This window comes from Ictalurus furcatus, chromosome 3 (assembly GCF_023375685.1).
Source record: "Ictalurus furcatus strain D&B chromosome 3, Billie_1.0, whole genome shotgun sequence".
Classification (NCBI taxonomy): Eukaryota; Metazoa; Chordata; class Actinopteri; order Siluriformes; family Ictaluridae; genus Ictalurus; species Ictalurus furcatus.
In genome coordinates this window covers 21482507-21505174 of record NC_071257.1, presented here as the reverse complement: position 1 = coordinate 21505174, position 22668 = coordinate 21482507, and the positions used below count along the sequence as shown (strand labels likewise).

General features: G+C 37.6%; 1 protein-coding gene across 1 annotated transcript; it reads right to left on the bottom strand.

The window, feature by feature from the left end:
• Positions 1-50: 50 nt before the first annotated feature.
• ddx43 (DEAD (Asp-Glu-Ala-Asp) box polypeptide 43) lies at positions 51-22668 on the bottom strand. Its single transcript, XM_053621405.1, has 18 exons — positions 22236-22668; positions 22031-22086; positions 16129-16255; positions 12914-13054; positions 12552-12633; positions 11253-11409; positions 9955-10073; positions 9633-9743; positions 7532-7673; positions 6405-6505; positions 6052-6139; positions 5057-5184; positions 3993-4102; positions 3361-3499; positions 3178-3265; positions 2900-3052; positions 2417-2468; positions 51-515 (listed from the first exon to the last, which is right to left on the bottom strand). The coding sequence occupies exons 1-16, from the start codon at positions 22549-22551 to the stop codon at positions 2906-2908; spliced, it is 2052 nt and encodes a 683-aa protein (XP_053477380.1). The 5' UTR covers positions 22552-22668; the 3' UTR covers positions 51-515; positions 2417-2468; positions 2900-2905.

Here is a 22668-nt window from a genome sequence, read left to right as displayed (position 1 = left end):
ACCTTTATATACAAAAGTATAACATCTACAAATATGAATAAAGCATAATAAACAATACTCAATTGTCGCCCTCAGGCAAAGTCCCTGAAATTCCTGTCATTATTTTGTCCTATGGGTATGTACGCTGACTTAAGACACTTTTAGCACAAGTCTACTCAAGACCCTCAGTATCTTTTCAAAAACCAAGCTGGTGTGTGATATCTAGACCTGATGCATATTGTTTATTTGCCAAAAAAACCCAACAAAAAACAAAAAATTAACCCAACCTACAAAGATCAAGTTCTTCAGAAATTTTTATTTGAATGTCATTTAAACCAGAAAAAAAAATTTTTTATATATGCCAGTTTCTGGCATATATATGTTCCTGTGGAACATATGTTATGTGGAAATATAAACAACAAACTGAAAACAATGTTCCTGTTAAATTAATTCAACAGGTTCCACAAATTCCTTGTGAAAAATTTGGAACAAAAACTTGAGGCTGGTGACAGATGAACTTGACAGGACTCTTCTTTCTAGAAGCAAAAGATAAAATGTTAAATCTGGATAAAATTGTCAACTGAACTGCTGCCTCTTTATGAGAATTAGCTGTAAACTGGTCTTTATTTAATGAATACTGTAAAACTATCCAAACATACTTATTTTTCTGTTTTAAAAGCATTAACACAGTATAAAGGTGCAGTGTATGGACACAAAAATAGGTTAACTACAGTACAAGGCAACCTTTTTATGGATTACAATCGATTTATAAAGTAAATAACAATGAAACTTTATAAATATTATACAGTGATTATTAATAGCCTTCAATGAATTTATGTACAATTTGTTTTTGTAGTGCTTCAAGAGGTCTTGAAAACTAAAATATGTGGTTTGCTGAACAATTCCAGTAAGGTAATCTAGCACAGTGAATATGGCATATTTTAAAACATCTTTTAACTGCTCAGGATGCCGCTCAGTTCACCACTCAGGAACTCCTTTGTGCGCTCGGCGATACTGCTCTGAGAGCTCAGGCGTGCTGTGCTCATGCTCTCTATAAAAATAGATCTGTGTGGGTGTGTTTGTTTTGGGTGGAGCAGGGGGCTTAGAAATATCTTTGAAATTAACAGTTGGAGCACTAGGAACTAGTCAATAATTAGATAAACCTGCACTGCTAATCTACTTCATTTCGTTTTATGACATTTGCTTGACTATATTTTTCCAATAGAATACTTGTCAAAAAGCTCAAATTCCCTCCCTCTTGCTCGGGAACTCCTCAGACACCATTTACAGTTAGTGGCATGTCTCAAAGCTGTAATTGCCAACAACAAATAAGTTTGTTGTTGGCAATTACAGCTGAGACATGGTATGGTAAGAATTAATAATGTTTTGCAGCAGTCTGGTCGTTTTTCCCCATTTCTCTTGGCAAATTGTTTTCAACTCCTCACAGTTATGTTGGTTCTTCTGATGGAATCCAAATTTCAAAACCTTCAAGCCAGGAAATGGTTTGGCCGTGTAAGGGTTTCTTAAGTTATTCTGGCTGTATGTTTGGGGATGTTATCGTGTTTCCTTCGATGATGTGTGATGCCTCAGTATCATTTGCAGGCCCATCCTGCTTGCTAGCTAACTAGCTAGCTAGCTAAAACAGACTTAGATTTGTTTCAAATGTGGATCTTCAATTCATTATCCATGGAAAATGCATGTAAAATTTGCTGGATTTGTTAAATTAATTATCTCTCCTTTCAAAAGATTAAAAAGCTGCAAGAAACCTTACAATTTAAATTACAGAACCTGGGTAAGCCTGTTATCTAATTCATGCATTAAGGATTTTGAACAACCATGCTCAGTGCTTGTTATTTCTTCTGCAATATATTTTATGGCATATTACATTTAAAGATGCAGGAAGTTTAAGTTATATCAGGATTGCATTGCATATGCAAGTCTGATTTCCGCTTAATTGGTCAGACTGAGAATAAACACAGATGTGGCATTTTGAAGTGCAAAAACTGATTTGAGTAGTAAGTGGCTTCATATTTTATTTTATTTAAGTTTTAAAGCAAAATAATAAATAAGTAAACAGTTTGCATGGCTCTTTCCATATTTGTAGAAGTTTATAGAATTTAGTTTGAACAACTTGAATTTACAGTGCTTCACTTTGACTTAATTTAGTTGTATATACCACAAATCCTGAGTAAATTTCACGTAAATACTTCGAGTTATGGTATTTAAAAAAAAAAAAAAAAAAGTGTTTATGATGCATTTTTTAAATTCAAGTTCAGAAATGTTTATGGCATGTTTATCAATTAATAAAACTCATTAAAAGCATCCGTTATCTGGTATGGAGACCCATGTTATTTTTAAATTGTGGATGTTTTTTGGACAAAAACAATAAAAAGACAATACACAAGTGACATAATACAAATAATATATTTCCACTGACCTTTTAGGAACATTTTCATACACCCATTTATTGTTGAGTTTTCAAGGTGTTTCTGGATAATAATAATAAAAAAAAAAGGTCAAAATATGGCAGAGAGACTAATCTTGAGGCAGGAGATGGGCTGGGTCAAAAATGACCTGGTGCATACTGCGAAGTGTCAGAATATAAACAGTACTTAAGGGTTAAATAACAAAAGTGTCAATACTCATTTCCTGCTCACTGTGTTTACATGTTATATTTGTAAAATCAGAGCAAGAAAGTACAGAAATTATTACCCCATTCCCCACGTACTTGATATCGCATCCAGTATAAAAAAAAAACTTTGACAGTTCCAAACACAAATCCATGACTAGTTTCACAAGTAAAATGGGTTTTCACTGTATTTCATATCAAGAGGTGGTAAAATGCATGCTGGTAAAATGTTTTCTTTAATTTGAGTGTCTTACAGAAATAAGCTAATAACCAGAAATGATCCCACTTTACCTTCCTTCAGAAGCGTCTATTCGAGCCTCCTCTGAACCCATCTCTCGCTCCTCTTTGAGCCCGTCCTCCTCTGAGTTTATCAGGAAACATCTCTTTCTCCTTCTGGTGTTTGTCATAGCGCTCTGCCATCAGTACCAGCTCCTCTGGTACATCCTTCAACACAGTGCAACCAAAGAGCTAGGCATTTTAGTGTGAATTTCTACTACACGGGTTGAAGTTTCCCTTATGAAAGCAGACTAGCACCAACATTTGGGTCAAAACTGTGTGTGTAAGCCTACCTGTCCAGCTCTTTCCAAAATGTGTATAAGTTCACATGCCATCTTCCAATCTGCTCTCGTGACCAGGGTTACAGAAACCCCAAACCGCCTAACAAATCAATTGAAAATAGCTGCTAATATATATTACACATGCAATACACCAGTTTGAGACACTCTCATACACAGGCAGAGGAATGCTGTTACCCTGCACGACCCGTTCGCCCAACTCTGTGCACATACTCCTCAATGTTCCGGGGGAAGTCAAAGTTGTAGACATGTGAGATATCATGGACATCTAGTCCCCTAGAGGCCAGATCAGTGGCCACCAGAATTCGCACACGTCCTGCATATAGACATAGGTAAACATGAATGTTTTTAAAAATGAGCTACATGTGGATTAGCTATAAATTATGTAAAGAGACGACTACATGAAGGTAGAAATTTGTTACATTTACTGATCACTCTAAATATAAATATGTAGCAATCAAAATGATTCAACCCCCATTGCAAATCAGGTTTATTGTCAAAATTGACAGACTTTCAGCTTTTTGCAATGAACAAGTCAAACAAAAACAATTGAAATAGTTCAACACAACAAATGTTTCAAGTAGTTTCTACATAATCAAATGGGGGTTGAACAATTTTGATTACAACTGTATATAGCAGCCTGTTATATACAAGCCTTGTTACTGAGTAGCAAGATTAAAGTATGCTATTAACAGGACCAACATTGCATGCATCTATTATTTCTCCATTTACCACTCCTCTGTTGTCTGTTCACAGCTCTGTTAGGTTAAGGTTAGCACATCTTAAGCCATACGCTGGTTTTAGCATACCATCCTTAAAGTCTTGTAAGGCTTCTTCACGGTCACCCTGCTCTCTGTCTCCATGCAGGGACTGAACTGCTATCCCCCGCAGACACAGATCACTGGACAGGTCATCTGCACTGAATATGACATTAACACGAGGGAGACAGTCAGAACCAACAGAGAAGGGAAAACGCTAATTTAAAAAAAAAAAAAATATATATATATATATATATATATATATATATATATATATATATAAAAACAATAAAAATAAAAGATATAAATTAGAGATGCACCTATGTATCGACCAATAATCGGTATCTGCCAAAAAAGGCAATTTTTCACTGTATCGGCTGATAGTTTAAAAACATCTGATGCTCAGGGCCGATTATACCCGATTATATTTGTGCTGCGTGTAAAGATGTCTCTTTGCAGAGCAGAAGCAGTGCGTGTGTTTTTCAGGGTGCATGTTAACGAACGAGTACTTTTACAACGGACGCTGCACCAGTGAAACGGGAGTTTCGGCATCGAGTCTAATTATTATTTTTGTCATGCTGCTCTACAACATTGAAAGAATTAAATGAAGAGAGTTGACAAAAAAGAAGGAATATAGCACATAAAAATATATTTGTGGAGTAGTACGCGTCACATCCAGTTATTGTTAATATCATCAAAAAAAAGTTTATATTATATTTTACCAGATTTATGTTCAACGATGAAGTAGAAATGCTTTTGTTTGTGGTAAGTGAATGTGAGACTAACATTAATTCTTCTATGGACTTTCTTCAATGCACAAAGAAGAACCATGAGTTTCACTTTCCACAATATTCATTCAAACATCATGGTAGTAAATGCAAACAGCATTTGAGGAGGAGATTCAGGGGAAGGGGGTAGGGGGGTTTACTTAAAAACGAAACTTAGTGCTGCGTGCCGCACTAAATGCTCAGAAATGCTGAGTATACAACAATAACACCTGTGTGTTCTCTCACTTCCCTTAAAACAAAAGCACTGAATATCACTTGAGGGTAATACCAAACCTGGGAAAGTTTGAATAGGTAAACCGTTACACCTTGTTCTAACTGGAAACTTACACAATTTTTTTCCCAACAAATATTAACACTTTATCCTCAGGCTCCATATTGTGGATAAAGTCAAAGATATATGCCTTCTTCTCTTCCTCTTGCACAACCAAAACTGTCTGCTGCACTGTGTCCACAGCCTAAAAGAGAACACAACAGATTTGAAACTTTGGGGAATTCACTGGGGATCTTTCAGACTTACCAGTAAATATTCTGAAATGACGTTGAGCCTCTGATGACGACACCCTCATGTATAAATCACCATTAATATAACTGACCCACATTATTTTTTCTTAAACTACGAAAACCCTGTTTGTATAGGCCCAAATTACATGGAACTATAACTAAGCTCTTTTTGTTAAGGTTTGCCAATTCCTTTAATCTTCCAACATCTAAAGATTCTTTAGGGTACAAATTACAGCAGCCAGATTATCATCCTCCTGTACAGTGCAATTCACTTTAAATGTCATGGATAACCCCTACTGAACCACTGAGTGGAACCTACAGACGGGTGACAAATTAGGAATAAAAAAGCCCAACAAATGAGTGGAGAAACATAAGAGCAGATGCTTCCAGACAACTGTCAGCATGATACAATTTCACATTTGACCTCCATCCAGGCTCTGTGGCATGTATAAAAATGCTCAACAGGTCCAGTTGATGTCGATTTTGGACCGGATTTGTGGGGGAGACTAAGTGACTTCTCACTAAGTGAGAAGAGACTAAGTGGCAGGAGCTTCAGTAACAAACTGCTTAACTGGCTGTGTTAAAATATTAGGTAGGTAAACACTGCAAATGCTGCATTTCTGAGTCAACCACATTTCACTAATGGAAATAAGACATCAAATAAAAGAAGCATTATATTCATTCATGTTGTTATTGTAATATATTGTTTTATTTCTAAATCACATCACAGAAAGTAATAACTGTGAGATTGTGCCAATCAGAAGAATTTTCCAGAAAATAACTGCAACAGCCAGGTGAAGACAGAATAAACGCTCACTTACTGCTAGGTCTAGGGTGCCCACATACACCATCATGGGGTCTTTCAGGTAGGACTTGGCCAAACGTCTCACCCCTGTTGGCCACGTGGCACTAGATTTATGCAACAAAATTAAATAACTGATGTTTAATGCAGTTACATAAATGGTTGTTCAGAGATGAGACCATAGCAAAATTTTAAAACTAAAGTGAATTAGGACTAATATAATTTGAAACTGAATGAAATATTTTTGGTTATAAAGAATAAGAACAAAAAATGGCAATGGCAACTGATTTGCCCCACAAAAGGTATACTTGCTTTTAAAGACAAAAATATAGATGTCATACTAACACTACAGACAGATGACTAGCCTCTGACCTGGTCATAACTGTTTGTCGGTCAGGCCGAATGTCCAGGATGATTTTCATGATTTGAGGCTCAAAGCCCATGTCCAACATTCGATCTGCCTCATCCAATACCTGTCATCAAACAAATACACGAAAACAAACATACCACGGCAGAGGCTTTGAGCAGAGACCTGGGGCTGTATATATAAAGCCTCTCAGAGTAAAATTTTAGTCTTAAGTGTGTCAAAATTCTAAGCATTTCATAATTTTAGTCTTATTCCTAGACTTAAGAATAACTGTGACTTATAAAGGTTCCTAAATCTTAAGACTAGGTATCAGTTCCTAAATTATTTAAGAGTGCTGGAGAGATATCCTAGCCTAGTTAGGAGTAATAAGATGGCAGCAGAGAGGCAGAGACCACGTACTTTCCAACAAAGAAAGAATGTATTGGAATTATATGATGACAGGGAGCTGATAAAACGATACAGGCATGATCGTCAAGGTATTCGTTTTGAATGTATATATCATATATATATATATATGATAGCAACTTTGGTCTTTCCTTTAAATACAGCTGTGCATTCATCATATCAAATAACGTGATTCTTCAGCTTAATTACTTTAATAGAATCACAGTTTTCATGTGTTAAAACCTATCAAAATTGTGAAAAATATATGCACATACTTATTTATAATATTTTTGCACACAATGTAAAACAAATAAAACTATATATACACATTTAAATATTAAGATAATTGTTTCAACATCTTAATTAAAGCATGAATGAATGGTGCAATGCTGCTGTGACTTTACTTTTGCAGACTCACTATAGGCCTATTCAGAGGTTGATGGTGGCCATTTTGGGTTGACTGCATTGTAGTCCTTAGTTCACAGTACTTAAATCCAGCTCAGTCAGCACTTAAGAGTCTCAGACTTTGCTGAAAGTCACTTTTAGCTTCTTTATAAAAAAAAAGCTCCTACTCAAAAAAAAATCTTTTACATGCAAGTTAAAGCTTCAGTCTGTACTTAAAAGCATTTCTAAGATGTTTTATAAACTTCTGCTTTCTATGAAAAACTGATCTAATTCCAGTGCTGCATAATGAGTGAATCGCAGCTCCTCCCTTTCCAGTAAGTGTGTGTTTATGACATGTACAAACCAAGTAGGTGATGGAACGCAGGTTTATTAGCTCATTCATTTGCAAATCATTCAGTCGTCCTGGTGTGGCGATCACTATATCAACACCGCTGGTAACCATCTTTATTTGGGCCCGTCTGTCACCTCCTCCATAAACACAGATACTAGGGGCAGAGAGATGTTAACTTTTCACACCTGTGCTACATGCAGAGACCTATACTCTATGACCTACTAAAGTGCCTCACAATGAGAGCATGTGATCGCATTTTGTACATGGGTAGACAGATCACATTTATTAATTAGCCCATAGTGCCACCCAGTCCCATATTTTGGTTGCCTGGAAAGTGAGTAGGCTAAAAAGTGGTAGCTAATATAGTATAACACATGACACATTAATTGGTTAGTTATGTACATTAATATATACTAGAAGAAACAAATGCACATATGATGATTATTCTTTTCAAGAAAAGTTTCCAATCTTGCACATTGTGCCCTCGACGAAAAGTCAGTAAGCCATTGGCCAACATTTCATCTAAGAGATGTGGCGCTCTGTATTGGATCACAGATAAAACAAATATTATTTGAGTCTGGCTAATGTTTGTATTTTTTCTCTATATGTTTAACTGCAAGGTGACAGCATGTAGTAAGCAGTTTTATGAGAGCTTTATGCTTGATATAATTTTGCTATTGGTTTCACATGCCTGCCTGTATGCTAAATAATCCGCCTAGTAAAATCCTTTTTACCGAAAGCCACATCACACCTTGGACAACGAGCATAGTGCAGCAGGCAGTGGGATTTGGAAGAACACACTGTAGTTGCAGATTGTTATGTTTCACACCACCATGAAGTTTAAACATACATAGCAAATGAAAACGTTTGTTCCGTGAAAGTCAATAAGGAATAGGAGTTTTTTAAAAAGTTTTTTAGTCCACCCCGGAACAGGCTATGCAACAAAATAAATAGGCTTAACCCTTTTACCCCGTATGGCCGAAAAACCGGCTTGCCCGTCTTTGATCTATTCTCATAAGGACGATAGACCGGCTTGGTCGTCTATGCCAAATCCCCATAAGGCCGATATAGCGGTTTTACAGCGTAAAAGTTATCCCCGTAAGGCTGGTGTACCGGCATTACTCTGCTATGATTGCTTACTTATTTAATTATTATTTTTTAACCGGAAGGTTGATGACGTCATGACGTCACGACGTGATTACGTTATTACGCCGACATTACGATGAAGATCCAAGCGTGAATATTGGTGTAATAGTAGAAGTGAACTAAAAATGCCAAAGCGAAAAGCTAATCGTATTCCAGCTAAAGTTACACCTACAGTGAACACATGTACATCTAAAACAGTGAAAAAAATGAAAACATACACAGTTACACAGGCGAGAGCGAGGATTCTAGATAGTGACAGCAGTGAAAGTTCAGGCGATGTTGAAACCGAAACCGAAACTGATAGAGACGCAAACTCTCCTGATTCAGACCCTGATCCGTCTTCATCTTCAGCATCAACCAGTGCGACTGACACTGCAGGGGTCTGGAGTCATAACGGGACCATTTCTGTGCATTCGTGAAAACACTACCTGCTGGTCTGATTATCACCAGAAACGACTTTTGGCGCTAAAATGCATTTATTTATTTATTTATTTATTATTTACTTGAATTTATTCAAAGGCATTGACCACGCTGATGCTCGTATGGTACTTCTAAATGAGTAGAAGGATTTTAGCGAGCATTTTTCGTCATTTCTCTAGTTAAGAATTGTGCTCTAAGTGGAGTAAAAACACTGAACTACTTCATTTTCAAAGTAATATTATACAAATACATTACTATAAGTTGTTTCAAGGCCTAAAAATGTTAAAATTAAAATGTTGATTTTGGGGCCAATTTTGGCCTGGGAACTCAGGGTTGGCGTGCTGTTTCTATGGGGAATATAGGGTTGTGGGACATAATACTGTGGGAACTAAGGGGTAAGAAGTTTAAAAAGTAACATGCACTATTAACTATTTCATCCTTGACGACAAAGAATAGTTGGTCATCTGAGGTAATGAATACAATTTTAAAGTTGTATACTATTTCTGCACAAAAATATCTGTGCATCCCTAAAAGCAACACTGTATACCTTTTAAAGCCTTTGTAACTGTACTTGCTGCACTCTGCTTCTATCTGGAGCGCCAATTCACGAGTGGGAGTCAAAACCAGCATTCCAGGACCATCTCGCTTGTCTCTGGGCCTGAAAAAGCAACAAGGCAAATGTGTTCAAATGACCCAGTACTAGTGTGCACATGCTACACAAAAATCATGAAGAAAGCTCATTAAAAAAAAGAAGAAAAAAAAAGAAGAGTCACCTCCACTTGGATTATGAAGGCATTTGATGTGCAGAAGTATAACAAATCTGTCATTGATAAACAGAAGTCTGAAAGTACACTGAAGTGTGTCCTTACACAGGCTGCTGGTCCATGTGAATGAATCCAGGAAGAAGATAGGAGAGGGTCTTCCCAGTGCCAGTCTGAGCAATACCAATCAAATCCAGGCCACTCAGAACTATAGGCCAAGCCTGAGACTGTAGCAACCAGTAAAGATCAAAAACACTATTTGTTAACAAGTCAAATGCTTCCAGAGTCACAAAAATCATCATAGACAAGTTTTTCCTATATGCTTTTATCCATCACATAAAATCTGTTTGTATAGAAATAGTATGTTTCCTGAGCTGAAGGATATAATATAAAAGCCTTCTAAAAATAATTGTTCAAGCAAAACATTTCAGTCAAGTTGGTTTGCGGTCACTTCCGGTCATTTCCGTCACGTTTCCTTTAAGTGATGCAAAGCCAGAAATGCAGTACTAGCACTTGTTTTGAATTTCCCCTACGGGGATCAATAAAGGTACATATCGAACTGCTGCTCATGCTGCATCACAAGGCAGTTAAGCACACATGGAGGAAGGCTCTGTTCCATTCCACAAGCATGACCTCACAGATGTCCCCAAATGCTTAGTGTTGCTCTGATTTACAAGGGAGAGAGAGAGCAACACTAACCCTCCCACCCAGAGAGCATGGGAAATTTTGCTCTCCTGGACAGTGATTGCTGTGGCATAATTGAGACTAAATTCTTGTGATGATGGAGCAAACACTTTTCTGTTTCACCATCCTAGAGCTGCAGATAAGCTGATTTTAATGCTCATAAAATTAGAACTACTTGGTACTGGCATTTTTGTTCCCGACATACTGCTCCCATACCTGATATACAACCATACTGCTGTGTCCCCCTGCCCCGAAAAAGATTTCAAAACACAAAGCAATAAGAGTGAATTTGTTCAGCAGGCAGAAGTAAATTAGCCTTAATATTTGTATTCAGCGATTGGCACCCTGTCCAGGGTGTACCCCGCCTTGTGCCAGATGCTCCCTGGGTAGGCTCCAGGTTTCCCCGTGACCCTGAAAAGGATAAAGCTGTATAGAAGATGGATGAATGGATGGATTTGTATTCAGCATTGTTTGTCGGCTATTGCAAATACCTTAATAGAACACCAAAACATGTCCACAGAATTTTAGTTCAGAGCCAAACACCACATGTGGTTAATATGCAAATCCCCGTCTCATCCGTTGTATGTGATCTGGATGGTTTGTAAAACCAAACCAGATTTCCAATACAGTAGAGCCATGTTGTTTTCCACTGTTTCTCAACCGAGCACCCTGCTCTTTCAGAAATTACCCAAGGAAGTGTTTAATGTTTAATCACACAGTACCTGTATGGGAGTCGGCTTTTGAAACCCCACTCTGACTATGTTCTCCATTATTCCAGGATAGCAAACAAAAGCCTCCTCGAAAGTGTACACAGGATTAGGGATTGCTCGTTTCCCTTCTTCTTTCAGATCATCCACAAAGATACTGTTGTTTTCCTTTCTGTTAGAGAGACATTAGGAGTTAAAATTGACATAATATAGAAACATAACACCCATTTGATTTAGGCTATTAACCACGACAGGTCACAAACATTAATTTTTATCCTTTTTATACTAAGAAATCATTAACCGTATTTCTTGACAGAAGGGATATATTTCAAACCACAACAGCAGCCAAAACTCTTTCATGATTGGCTCATCATTTCCCGCGCAAGACCTCGTGACTCATGATGCTCTGTGCATATGCACCCATGAGTGTTTTCTCTGATGTATTATAGTTAAAGAGAGCCCTCTACTGGTTGTTCAGAAAAATCTACAGTATAAATATAGTGTACACTCCAGTGTCCACTTCTGTTGGCTCTGAAAAAGTTGCGTCCCTCTAACTCCCTCGCGCTAGGAAAAGCACCACGGGCCGTAATGAAGGATTAAGAGACAGCGTCTTCTCATAGGATAAGAACACGCAGTCTCATGAATAATTATGAATAAAATGTAGCTTAGTGTTTCATGACGCTTTAAGTACGTTTCTATTTTACTACCTTTTAGGGAATTCATCTGAACGATCATACTGCATTCTTTAAATGATACAACACTGAGCTGAGAATCCCAGTGTAAAACCCGTGTTAGTATGAAAACACAACAGCAAGTGTTTCATTTAGCAATACAAGACATTATGTGTACAAATTTTCCAATACACAAATTACAAAAGAGCATATGAAACCTTCCACCAGTTTACCAGAGGAAAAGACTGCTTCCAAATGGGCATGTTCAAAAAATCTAGTTTCTGATGAGGGTAACAGTAACTGTGATTTTTTCTTCTTCTGTTATTTCTTTGTGCAACCACCATGACAAGCAATATACAATGCAATAGAGAAAAGCATTACAGCTTTCAAAATATGCCTGGGGTTTTGACTAACTAAAATAAACATTTAAAAAGAATGACACTACTTAAGCCCATTTTATTGTATTCCTTCTGCTGTCCTGCACTGAATCATTGAATACATCAGCACCCAAATGAGGAAAGAAATTGGCACATGCACTTGATCTTGAGATTGTTAGGCTCTTTGCTATAGTTATTCTATTATAAACACAGCTCAATACAGCCCTCTGCTGAAGTATCTGAGTCACTGCAGCATGCATACACACCTCCAGTCTCTGATCTCCTCCACACTGCGTTTGGCCACGGAGTCTGCCTCAAAGTAGAAATTCTTCTTCAGAGGTGGGAGATCTGAAGGAACAGCATTCTTATTAGATAGCACATACATCAGCAAACAAAAGGCTATTACATCTTAATATATAAACATTACAATTGAAAGGATTACTGAAATGATGTGCATGAATGCAAGTATAAAGGCCACTTCTTTTTCCTGGAATATTTTTTCCTTAGATGCACACAAGAGAAATATCACAATATGGTTTATCAGAGTTTTTTGGACAAAAAAAAAGAAAAAGAAAAATGTAGCTGAACTGGTAGGAATTCTAATACAACTTGGTGCTGACTCGCTCACCTTGCCATTTCAAAGTCTCATATTTCTCCCTGTTCTCTCGTATGGCGCTCCAATCTATAGGCACAGAAGGGGAAGCAGCTGAAGACTGCTGTGCAGATGCTGACCAGTAAGTGTCACTCCCCGAGCCTGAACTCTTACTTCCTGCAGAAAAACACCAGAAGTCTGTTATCATCAAACTGGTGGACCCAATTTGGGCGACAGGGGCCAGAAAAACTTAAAATGAAGTAAGCCACACAATAATTGTTATTGATTCTGAAAAGATCTATGTGCATCATACCGAAAAGCAAATTTATAAAACTAATAAAAGAATTTCTATGCCCCTCAGGCAGAAGTCAGTTTTTGAAGCTTAACAAAGAAGTGACTTGATGTCACTTATACTAAACGTATTCCCATTAACAAGAAAAAATTGCTTCTTCATTACCACACAAACTTCCACAGTTTGTAATGTTGGGGGGCGGGGGCGGGGGGGGGGGGGGGGGGGGGGGGGGAGCGCATGCAGATGCAGTTTTGCTCACGGTTTGTTCAAGCACAAAGCAGCCGATGAAGCATGAATCACTTCATTTTCTGTGATTGGAGTAAAGAGGAAATATAATTATGGCTTACATTGGAAGCCAACCAACTTATGCATTGTGGCTAAATTAATCTGTGTTCTACACAGCCATCAGGTGTCACATCTAATTCCTGAAGATGTAATCAGACATTATGTATTATGAGCAGGATGGTGACCTGATAAGCATAGGTGTGTCTAGTGTACGCTGTTGTGTGTGGAAACTGCAATAGCACCATCAGTTAGAGCTGATCTGGCTTTTCTGTCATCAGTGCATTGATGCTCTTTAACCATGATGTATACTGCATACCACTGACTGGAGTCACTGTGCCACGCAAAAGTAGAGAGTTGAATTCTAACTGAAACTATACAGTAACTGAGAGAAGGTGCCCAGACCTTTCTGAAAGAGATTAACAACCTTACAGCAGAAGAATGAATGAACATAGTAAACATGCCGCACAGCATCATATGAGTGATCCACTGTCTGATACGCTCCCATGCTCATCGGTGGGGTCTTTCTTTGTCCTGTGAGACTCATATCTCACCGCCCGCTCCACAGGAATTGGTGTTGCCAGAATGTTAACATTTGTTCAGTTTGAGGTCACTAGCTGACTTAAATTTGGACTTGATGGTCACCCAATATTAGCACTCGTACAATGTTAGCACCTCTGCCACGCAATTTCTGTCCTGCAGTAAGCTGTAGTACGGTTGGGCGGTACAGCTAAAAAATTGATCACGATATAACGTTTCATGTAATTCGGTATCGATAATTATTTTTCTTTTTTAAACAAAAGACCAGTAGAAAAAAAAAGGTTTGAATTTAATGACTATTTTTTATTTACCCACTTTATAATGGCGAACAACAAATCATTTTAGTTTTAACGGTCAAAAATAGAATTTAAATAAATATCTTCTCATATCTTGTATGAAGATTAAATAAAGAAGTGGTAAAGAAACTCTCGAACTCTTAATAAATAAAATGTTACAAAATGTGTGCAATGTAAAAGTGTAAATGTAAAACAATCAAAGCAAAATTTAAGGGAGATTCCTGTGACTCCTGGTGCTCTGGTTTGTGCTCAGCCTGTTAGCATAGTTAGCCTAGCCTCGTATAAAACTTCCACTTTAACACTTACTACCGAAGAACACTTTGCTGAGGTCTGCATCTCACGAGTCGAGCTCCTGCTCTGAGGAAACTCAGTGTTCCCCAGAACCGACATTTTAACAGAAAACACAAAAAGCGGCAAAATGTCACCTTTCTTCCTCGCCTGCTGTTCAGAGTCACACGCACTGTACACATGGAGCACTGTGCGTGTGCACTACAAGTCTCTCACAGCTTGTGTCTCCGTACTTGGCCCAGGATGTTTTTTGTTTTTTGCACAAAGCTTACACACATCAGTGTTCTGATGTTGGTCAGACGAAAAGAAACAAAAAAAAAACTAAAATAAAAAAAATGCCCCACTGGCAAGCTGACACGTCCATTATTTATTCACAATCTCCTCAGCAGGAATTTTTTCGCGTGTGTTCTAATGTCACATGGCGATGGCGCAACCGAACCCCACAGATACGCATCTTATTATTGGCTGTTTGCTTGTCACTCGTAGCACACTCCTTTATCAAAGTATATGATAGGCTGTTTATGATGACTGGGCATTGCGACCGATATGGCGATTCGACCAATACTTATTAATATGGTTTCGATTTGATCCAATATCGATTAGCTATCAATATTTCATTTAAACTGTTAGTTTTGCAGACATGGAATCCATGTTTTAATCTAAATGCTGGTAACTGAAACCCTTCTACTTCGCAATATGACTGAAATAAACTTACTTTAACAATAGGGCCCACACAATTATGTTTAATTACTTTTACTTTGAATAACAAACATTGTAACAAGAAATCATAAATGTGCATACAAATGCACACAAGGTAAGCACAAACTGCACATTACTGTAAAAAATAAAAACATTGCAAATGTGCAACAGAGAAATTCATCAACAACTTAAAACATATTGAAGAACTAAAACTGTTTTCAAAATTCAAAATATGAAAGATAGCGACATCTTCAGGACGAGAGGCAAACTACAGATAATATTCACATCCTCTCAAGTAAAGCACTCTCATTAAGAAACAATTCAGAGATTTCCCAAATCGATATCGTTTCATTAAATTGAAGATCGATTAAATTCAGAGAATCAATATTTTTTTACCCAGCCTTACTGTTTATGATCCAGGGACGGTGCATGCTTGAGGGTCGTTCATGCAACCAAGCTTCATGTCTGTTGACATTTTATAGAGCGTTATAACGAACATTTCTTCTATCATTACCGATAAAGGCGTACCGTCGATAAATACTGTTAACATTTTATCGCCCAGCCCTAAGCTCTAGTAAGATCACGTATGACACTAGCTCAAGCAGATGGCCAATTCAGATTGCATTTAGGGAGAGCTGACCTTATATTTACCAACGTAATCCCATCCAATTCTGATTCAAACCAGCAAGGAGAAAAGGGCAGAAGATTTAATTCAGGAATCTCTCAAACTCACCACATAGTCTATAGCTAACAGAAATAAGGTATATATGAAAGGTTTACAGGGGCTATTTAACTCTTGGTTAGACTACAATAAAAAGAGTTTGAATCTATTGCTCCTCCTGCCTTTCTCTTACCATAGTGAAATCCAGGCCCATTGGCTGCACCCGTTCCTATCAGCTCCTTGATCAGATCGTTGGCTTTCTGCTGGACATCCCTGCTACCGAAGATCAGCACCTCTCCCTCATAATCCCCACGATTAATCTACACAAACCATAAACAGTCATCAGTCATATCCATTGACTCCAAATGTACACTATTTTCTGAAACTGTTCAGTCACACTCACAGATTCGCCTTCAACTTTGAAGACTAGTTATGGTTTTTCATCATAACTCTTTTTACTGTTTGTATTAACAGCATGGTATGGTACATATGCTTCCAGACTCACTAGAGCATGCATCACTTCTCAAGGTTCATGTGTTAATGAAAACCTCCTCACAGAGCAGATACTGTGAACAGGAATGTGTTTTCGAAGGCCTAAGAAACAGTTTTATCTGTGTGGTTGAGCAGCTGGGGTATAAGATGTTCCAAGAATGGGCTTTTGTATGAGAGATGCTTTAAGCAGGATTATTATAGTCTAAAAAATATTGCTTTTTATTTCGTTTTGTAGTTTGGTTTTCAATTTCAGTTTTGTTTGTTACTTTTAAAAGGTACATAAATAGTTTCGATTTTGTTTTTATCTTTAGAAAATCATTACATTTAGTTTGTACTTAGATTTAGTTTTTAATATCATGGTTATTGTACTCAATTTCCCCCCCCCAAATTGGGCTCTGCTTCTTCCTACATATTAACATTGGGGGGGTTGAATTGAAGTGTGAATGGATATACTTACCGATATTTATTTTTTAAATTAAATTTGTTTTAAAATCGGGTTGAAATTGCTAGTTCCAATTATGAGGGGGTTCTGTATTATTGGGGGCAGTTGTTATTGCTACTACTAGCAAGCTGATTTTGCTAGCAACATTACAATAGTCCGCATTTCACATTTCACAAACTGCCAGTTTCTCTCATGGCTATGTCAGCTGTTAGTTCATAGTAGACTACAGTAGACTACATTCAGTCACCACATTATCAAGAAGTTGCTTTTTCCACATTGATTTTGACAACTGCAGATACACTATGTCGGGGGGGGGGGGGGGGAATACAAAGAACGCTGCCTCCTATTCGGGGTGTAAATTGAAAGTTACATGATACGATCTAATATCGATTCTTTTAGCCAGCAATTAGATATTTGCCGATACCACAATGAGGGCCACAATGCGATTTCGATTCGATCGATTCAGGGGCTGCGATCAATATTAAATGATGCGTCTGTTCCATACAATCAGTAACAATTCTGCTAATTCACAGATATATAAATAACAAAACATATTATGAAAAATTTCTTGAGATTTTTTCCATTATGAAATACTTTTCAGTGGAAATAAGCACCCATGATGAACTTAAACTTTGACGGATGTCACGTCCAGGAAGAGGCTCAAATCCTAAATAAAAGGTCCATCTCAGGGACGGAGTGGGACCCATTTTAAGACACCCCCCCGTTTTTGTGGAAGAACTTGGATAAATGAAGTGACAGTTCAGTTTAGGGCTGCAACTAAAATTTATTTTCATAATCAATTAATCGGTCGATTGTTTTCTTCTTCTTTGATTAATCAGATGGGGACAACAACAAAATTTCAGTACCATTTTTTCTTTTATTTAAAATAAAATCCACAAACTGAGTGCTACAAATATAAACTTCAGACTAAAACTTTACAGTAACACAACTGTTTGTCAAATTTTTATATTATATATAAATAAAATCTCCAAGGATCATAGCTGGAGAATTGCATAAGTTTTGAAGAATTGAGCCGATCAGGGGCTAGACTAGTTCAGACTGTTCATAAGTATTGTGTAAATTAAGTATCGCTAAAAATAAAAAATATATAGATAATTTATACATTTGTACCAGATCAGTATGATTCAAATTCTGATAAGTCAAAGCCCACACTGGTAATTGTTTTTTTCTTCTTCTTTTGACTAGATAAATAAGTAGGCTTGAAGACTTTTCATCCAGTTATGTAGTTCATAACTTTTGTTTTCAAGAGAAAAAAAAACAAAACACACAGACAGACAGGGCATCATTTGGGTACTCGGTGTATTTTATTGCTTTTCGAAGCTAGTGACTTTTTGGACAAACCTTAGCAACTTTCCAAATGTATCCAGTACTGTCCTGCAAGTGCGAGATCTTGCTTTCACGCTGCACTCACACCTCTCTCTGAGTCTCCGAATGTTTTTAGAACGTAAGACGAATGTAATGCAACATGTCTTACATGTAAAATAGTACACGTTATTACAGTCTAGTTCTCTTGTTCAAAGTAGTTATAGAGTTCAGAAACAAGATCAATTTTCAAGATCACCCTTTCTTTATCAATCAAAAAGATAATTCATGTTCCATACCTGTCCGTTATATAGTTTCATAGAAGTCATAAAAGATATTTTAAAAAATTACTTAAAAAAAAAGTTATGAAAAGTAATTTTTTTTAAAAAAAGCACAAAAACAAAAAAATCTATCTATCAAAACAGATTATAGATTAGGTTATATATACACATATACACATATACACACATATGAATATTATATATAAAGCCAGATTTTTATAGAGAATAGATAATAATTATACCTGGTCTCCTCCAAAAAAACAAAAAAAAGGGGGGGGGGGGATGGGGGTCATGCCACATGATGGGGAAGGCTTGGGGGTGCTTTAGTTACAAAAGGTTGAGAACCTCTGTTCTAACCCAAATCAGTATGATCCATTTTAATCGATGTGTCTGAGGTTCTCTGGGAGGATGCCAAAAACATCCAGTAGCACTTGCTCTCAAATCAAGCACAAGTAGGTAGGTGCTGCCAACTCTAAAGCTGTGATCTATTTGTAGCTGCTTTTCTTAGGCACAGGTGTGTGTGTGTGTGTGTGTGTGTGTGTGTGTGTGTGTGTTTGGGGGTGGGTGATCAGGAGACACTCGAGTGTGGATTGTGCAAGGCAAACCGTGGAAAGAAAGTCTCTCAAAATCCAAATGAACCGAACAGAATCGACTCAGAAAAGATTTAAATGAATGTCACACATGCAAAATGCACATCTTACTTTCTGCATGCACAAATTATGATACATTTATACAAAACAGAACATTTGTAGTCACAAATATGTCTCTATTTGTACAAATCACGGCACGTTCTTTTAATTCTGAATTTCGCTGACAAAAATGGAAAGGCATTTGTTAATAATTTTGAGACTAGTTTCATCCATTAACATTGGGGTATTAGCCAGGTCAGCTAAAACCTTTTGGACAGCAGGTCTCCAGTCAGTAGCATTAGCTAATGTAGCTCACTTGTGTGAAACTTATCAAGTCCTCATCCACTTCACAGGTACCAAGCGAGTCATCAAACTCCGGCGTAGGCATGCATATGGACGGTAGGGACATGTCCCTACCAATATTTTGGAGAGCAGAATTGTCCATACCAATATTTGCGTGAACTCGTTCGCATTATCTTTGGAGTGAAGTCATGTAAATTCCATATAATACTCTCCCAGAAGCTCCAGGATTTAGGCATGCTAGCATTTGATTGGCTGAAAGGGAGGGGCTATCTGAAGGCTCACCTTACGTGCAAATATCGAACTGCCAATGTAGAGAACAGACACAGAGGCGAGGGCTGATCAGCTGACAAGGGTAACCAAGTTATCAAGGCTGTCAGTCCATACCTCAAGCATGGGTGAAAAATTTAGTCCTTCAGATGACTTTACTCCCTTTCCAGGAAATGTAGCAGCAGGCTGAAGTAGAGCAGGATGAAACAGCTACGTCTTCAGGGTTTCAGGTGAGATCCTAATTATGAATTATATTTTGGAATTGTAGGGAGGCATCAGCATTAAAGTCAGTCTTTAGGATGTTCAGCAAATATACAGTATAACCTTTGAAAGTCAACATATTGGTCATGAGTTTGTTTTGAAAAAAAAATCTTACATCAAAACAACATAATATCCTATTCACTCAATATTAACATTTCCCTCAAAAATAAATGGGATCCAAAGCTTAACTACATGTTTATGTATCTTCATCAATACATAATTTAATTACACATAGGAAACTCAGAAATCAAGTAGGCCTAAAGATGCCATACAGCAGGTTGAGGGAGAAGCAGCTGGACCTTCAGGGCTTCAGGTGAGGTCTTAAAATGATACTGCGATTAAACATAGGCCTATATGAAGAATTCATTTGCAAAAACATACCTCCATTCTTATGAATATTTAAAAATAATGTTTTTTTATTGCACATTCCAGGTAATATCAATCAAACTGCAGTTGGGTTGTTTTAATTAAGTGAAAATACTGTAATCAATTAAACAACCCAATTGCAGCTTGATTTGAATGACCTGGAATGCACAATTTAAAAAATGATTTATGAAAATGAATTAAAAATTGTGGATATCTGTTTTTGCAAAGGAACTCTTCATATGCTGTTATGGATTAATTGTAAATGACCAATTTACATGTATTGCAAGTACCATAGTCTACCTATTTTAATGTTAACTTAGTTGCAAATTATTATAACACAGGATGCAAAAGAATAATTAGCAAATGTTGATACAACCAGGTTAAGTTTAGTTTACTCTTTAGGAGACAGTCAGTGTGAGTGAGGATGATCCTGAAGCAATTCAGTGTAGCAGTGTCATGGACATGGGGTTATACCAGCCATACCACCCTGATCCAAAATTCATCGAAGTACAACTTCCAAACAAGATTTTGCGGTTTCAGGCGAACTGGTACAGTCAGTATTCATGGCTTGACTACAGTCCAACACTGAAAAAGGTTCTTTGTTTTGAGTGTGTCAAAGCATACACCATAAGAAAGACCACTTTGGAAAAAAAGAATGACCCTGCCTTCTACACAAAGGGTTTCAATAATTAGAAGAATGCCATAGGTAGCTTTAGTTGCCACCAAGCTGTATACCATGTACATCAAGAGGCCCTTGACCAAGTAGACCTTAAAGATATCTGCCAACAGTTTGTATCTGTCAATGATCAACGAAGGCATCTGTTTGGATTGTTTAAATAGACACCAAGGACTATCATGAAGAATGTTGATGTTGGATGAAAAACATTTTTTTTGTGGTTTTTTTTCTCTTTTCCGTTAACAAGTTATTTCATAGTTTACTTTCTTTTAGTCTTTGATCTGTTGCTTTGTATAATTTATATTCAAATGTAAATACAGATCTTGATGTAAATATAGATGTTATATTCTAATACAGTGGTTCCCAAACTTTTCCAAGGCAAGGCCCCCCAAATGGCATTAACATTTGACCAAGGCCCCCCTTTTGCAAGATGTCTTTAAAACACATTAAAAATACAGACTTCTGAATATATCCCCCCTTTTTTTTAATTAATAATTACATCTTTACATTACATTAGGAATTGATTGTGTGTGTGTGTGTGTGTGTCTCTGAGAGTGAGAAAGAGAAAACATACATTTATTTATTTTTCACACCAAATTGTTGAGGCCCCCCGGGCGGCCCCTGACAGCCCCCACTTTGAAAACCACTGTTCTAATAAACCAGTTGGTTGTCAACATTAAACAGTCCTTTTTTCCCCCGAGGTGGGTGCGTGTCCCTACCAATATTGAGACCAAACCTACTTATATAAACTATAACAGTGGTTTTCAAAGTTGGGGCCGCAACAATTTGGTGTGCCCATCCCTCCCACTAGTATGTTTTCTCTTTCTCACTCTCAGACAACCACACACACATACATACAATTCCTAATGTAAAGGTGTAAGATGTAATTATTACTAAAAAAGGGGGATATATTCAGAAGTCTGTATTTTTAATGGGTTTTAAAGACATCTTGCAAAAGGGGGGCCTCGGTTAAATGTTAATGCCACTTGGGGGGCCTTGCCCTGGAAAAATTTGGGAACCCCTGAACTGTAACGCGGTTATTCAGATGAACTTGCCTTAATTCTCGCTCCACTAGATTCCTCCAGTTCACGGATTTTTGCTCCACCTCGACCTGTTCACATATGACAAAACCACATACGTGTGATGCGCGAGCGCAAACTGGCGACTAGCTAACTTTACTACTTTCATTTTACCCAATAACATTATCATTATCATTATCATTATTATTACCACTACTACATGCCCATAAAGCTTTCTTACCTATAATTCTCCCGACTAAAGAGTTTTCCACGGTCAGGGTGAGAGGTCGGGTTGAAGCTGCCCTGTCACGGCGCGTTTCTCTGCCGTTGTTGAAGTTTCCGCGAGCGGACAGGTTCACTTCTCTGTCACGCCCTCTCCGGTCCCGCCATTGGGGACCTTCTCGGTCCACTTTCCCGCCACGTTTCACACCAAAACAAACATTTCCTTTACTGATATTTGAGGTAGCTTTCCACTGTGTACACGGAGCTGTATAAACACGCGAAGGTTTCGAGATGGCGCCACCATTCTCGTCGTACTCATCCTCCCAATCCGACATGACCGAACTTCACTTCAACGGGAAACAACACCACGACAATTAGCGCGAGGCTTCCAACATCCGCTCACGTGGCCACGCCCACTCCGCTGGGGCGTTTCCCCCCATTTATAGATGTTA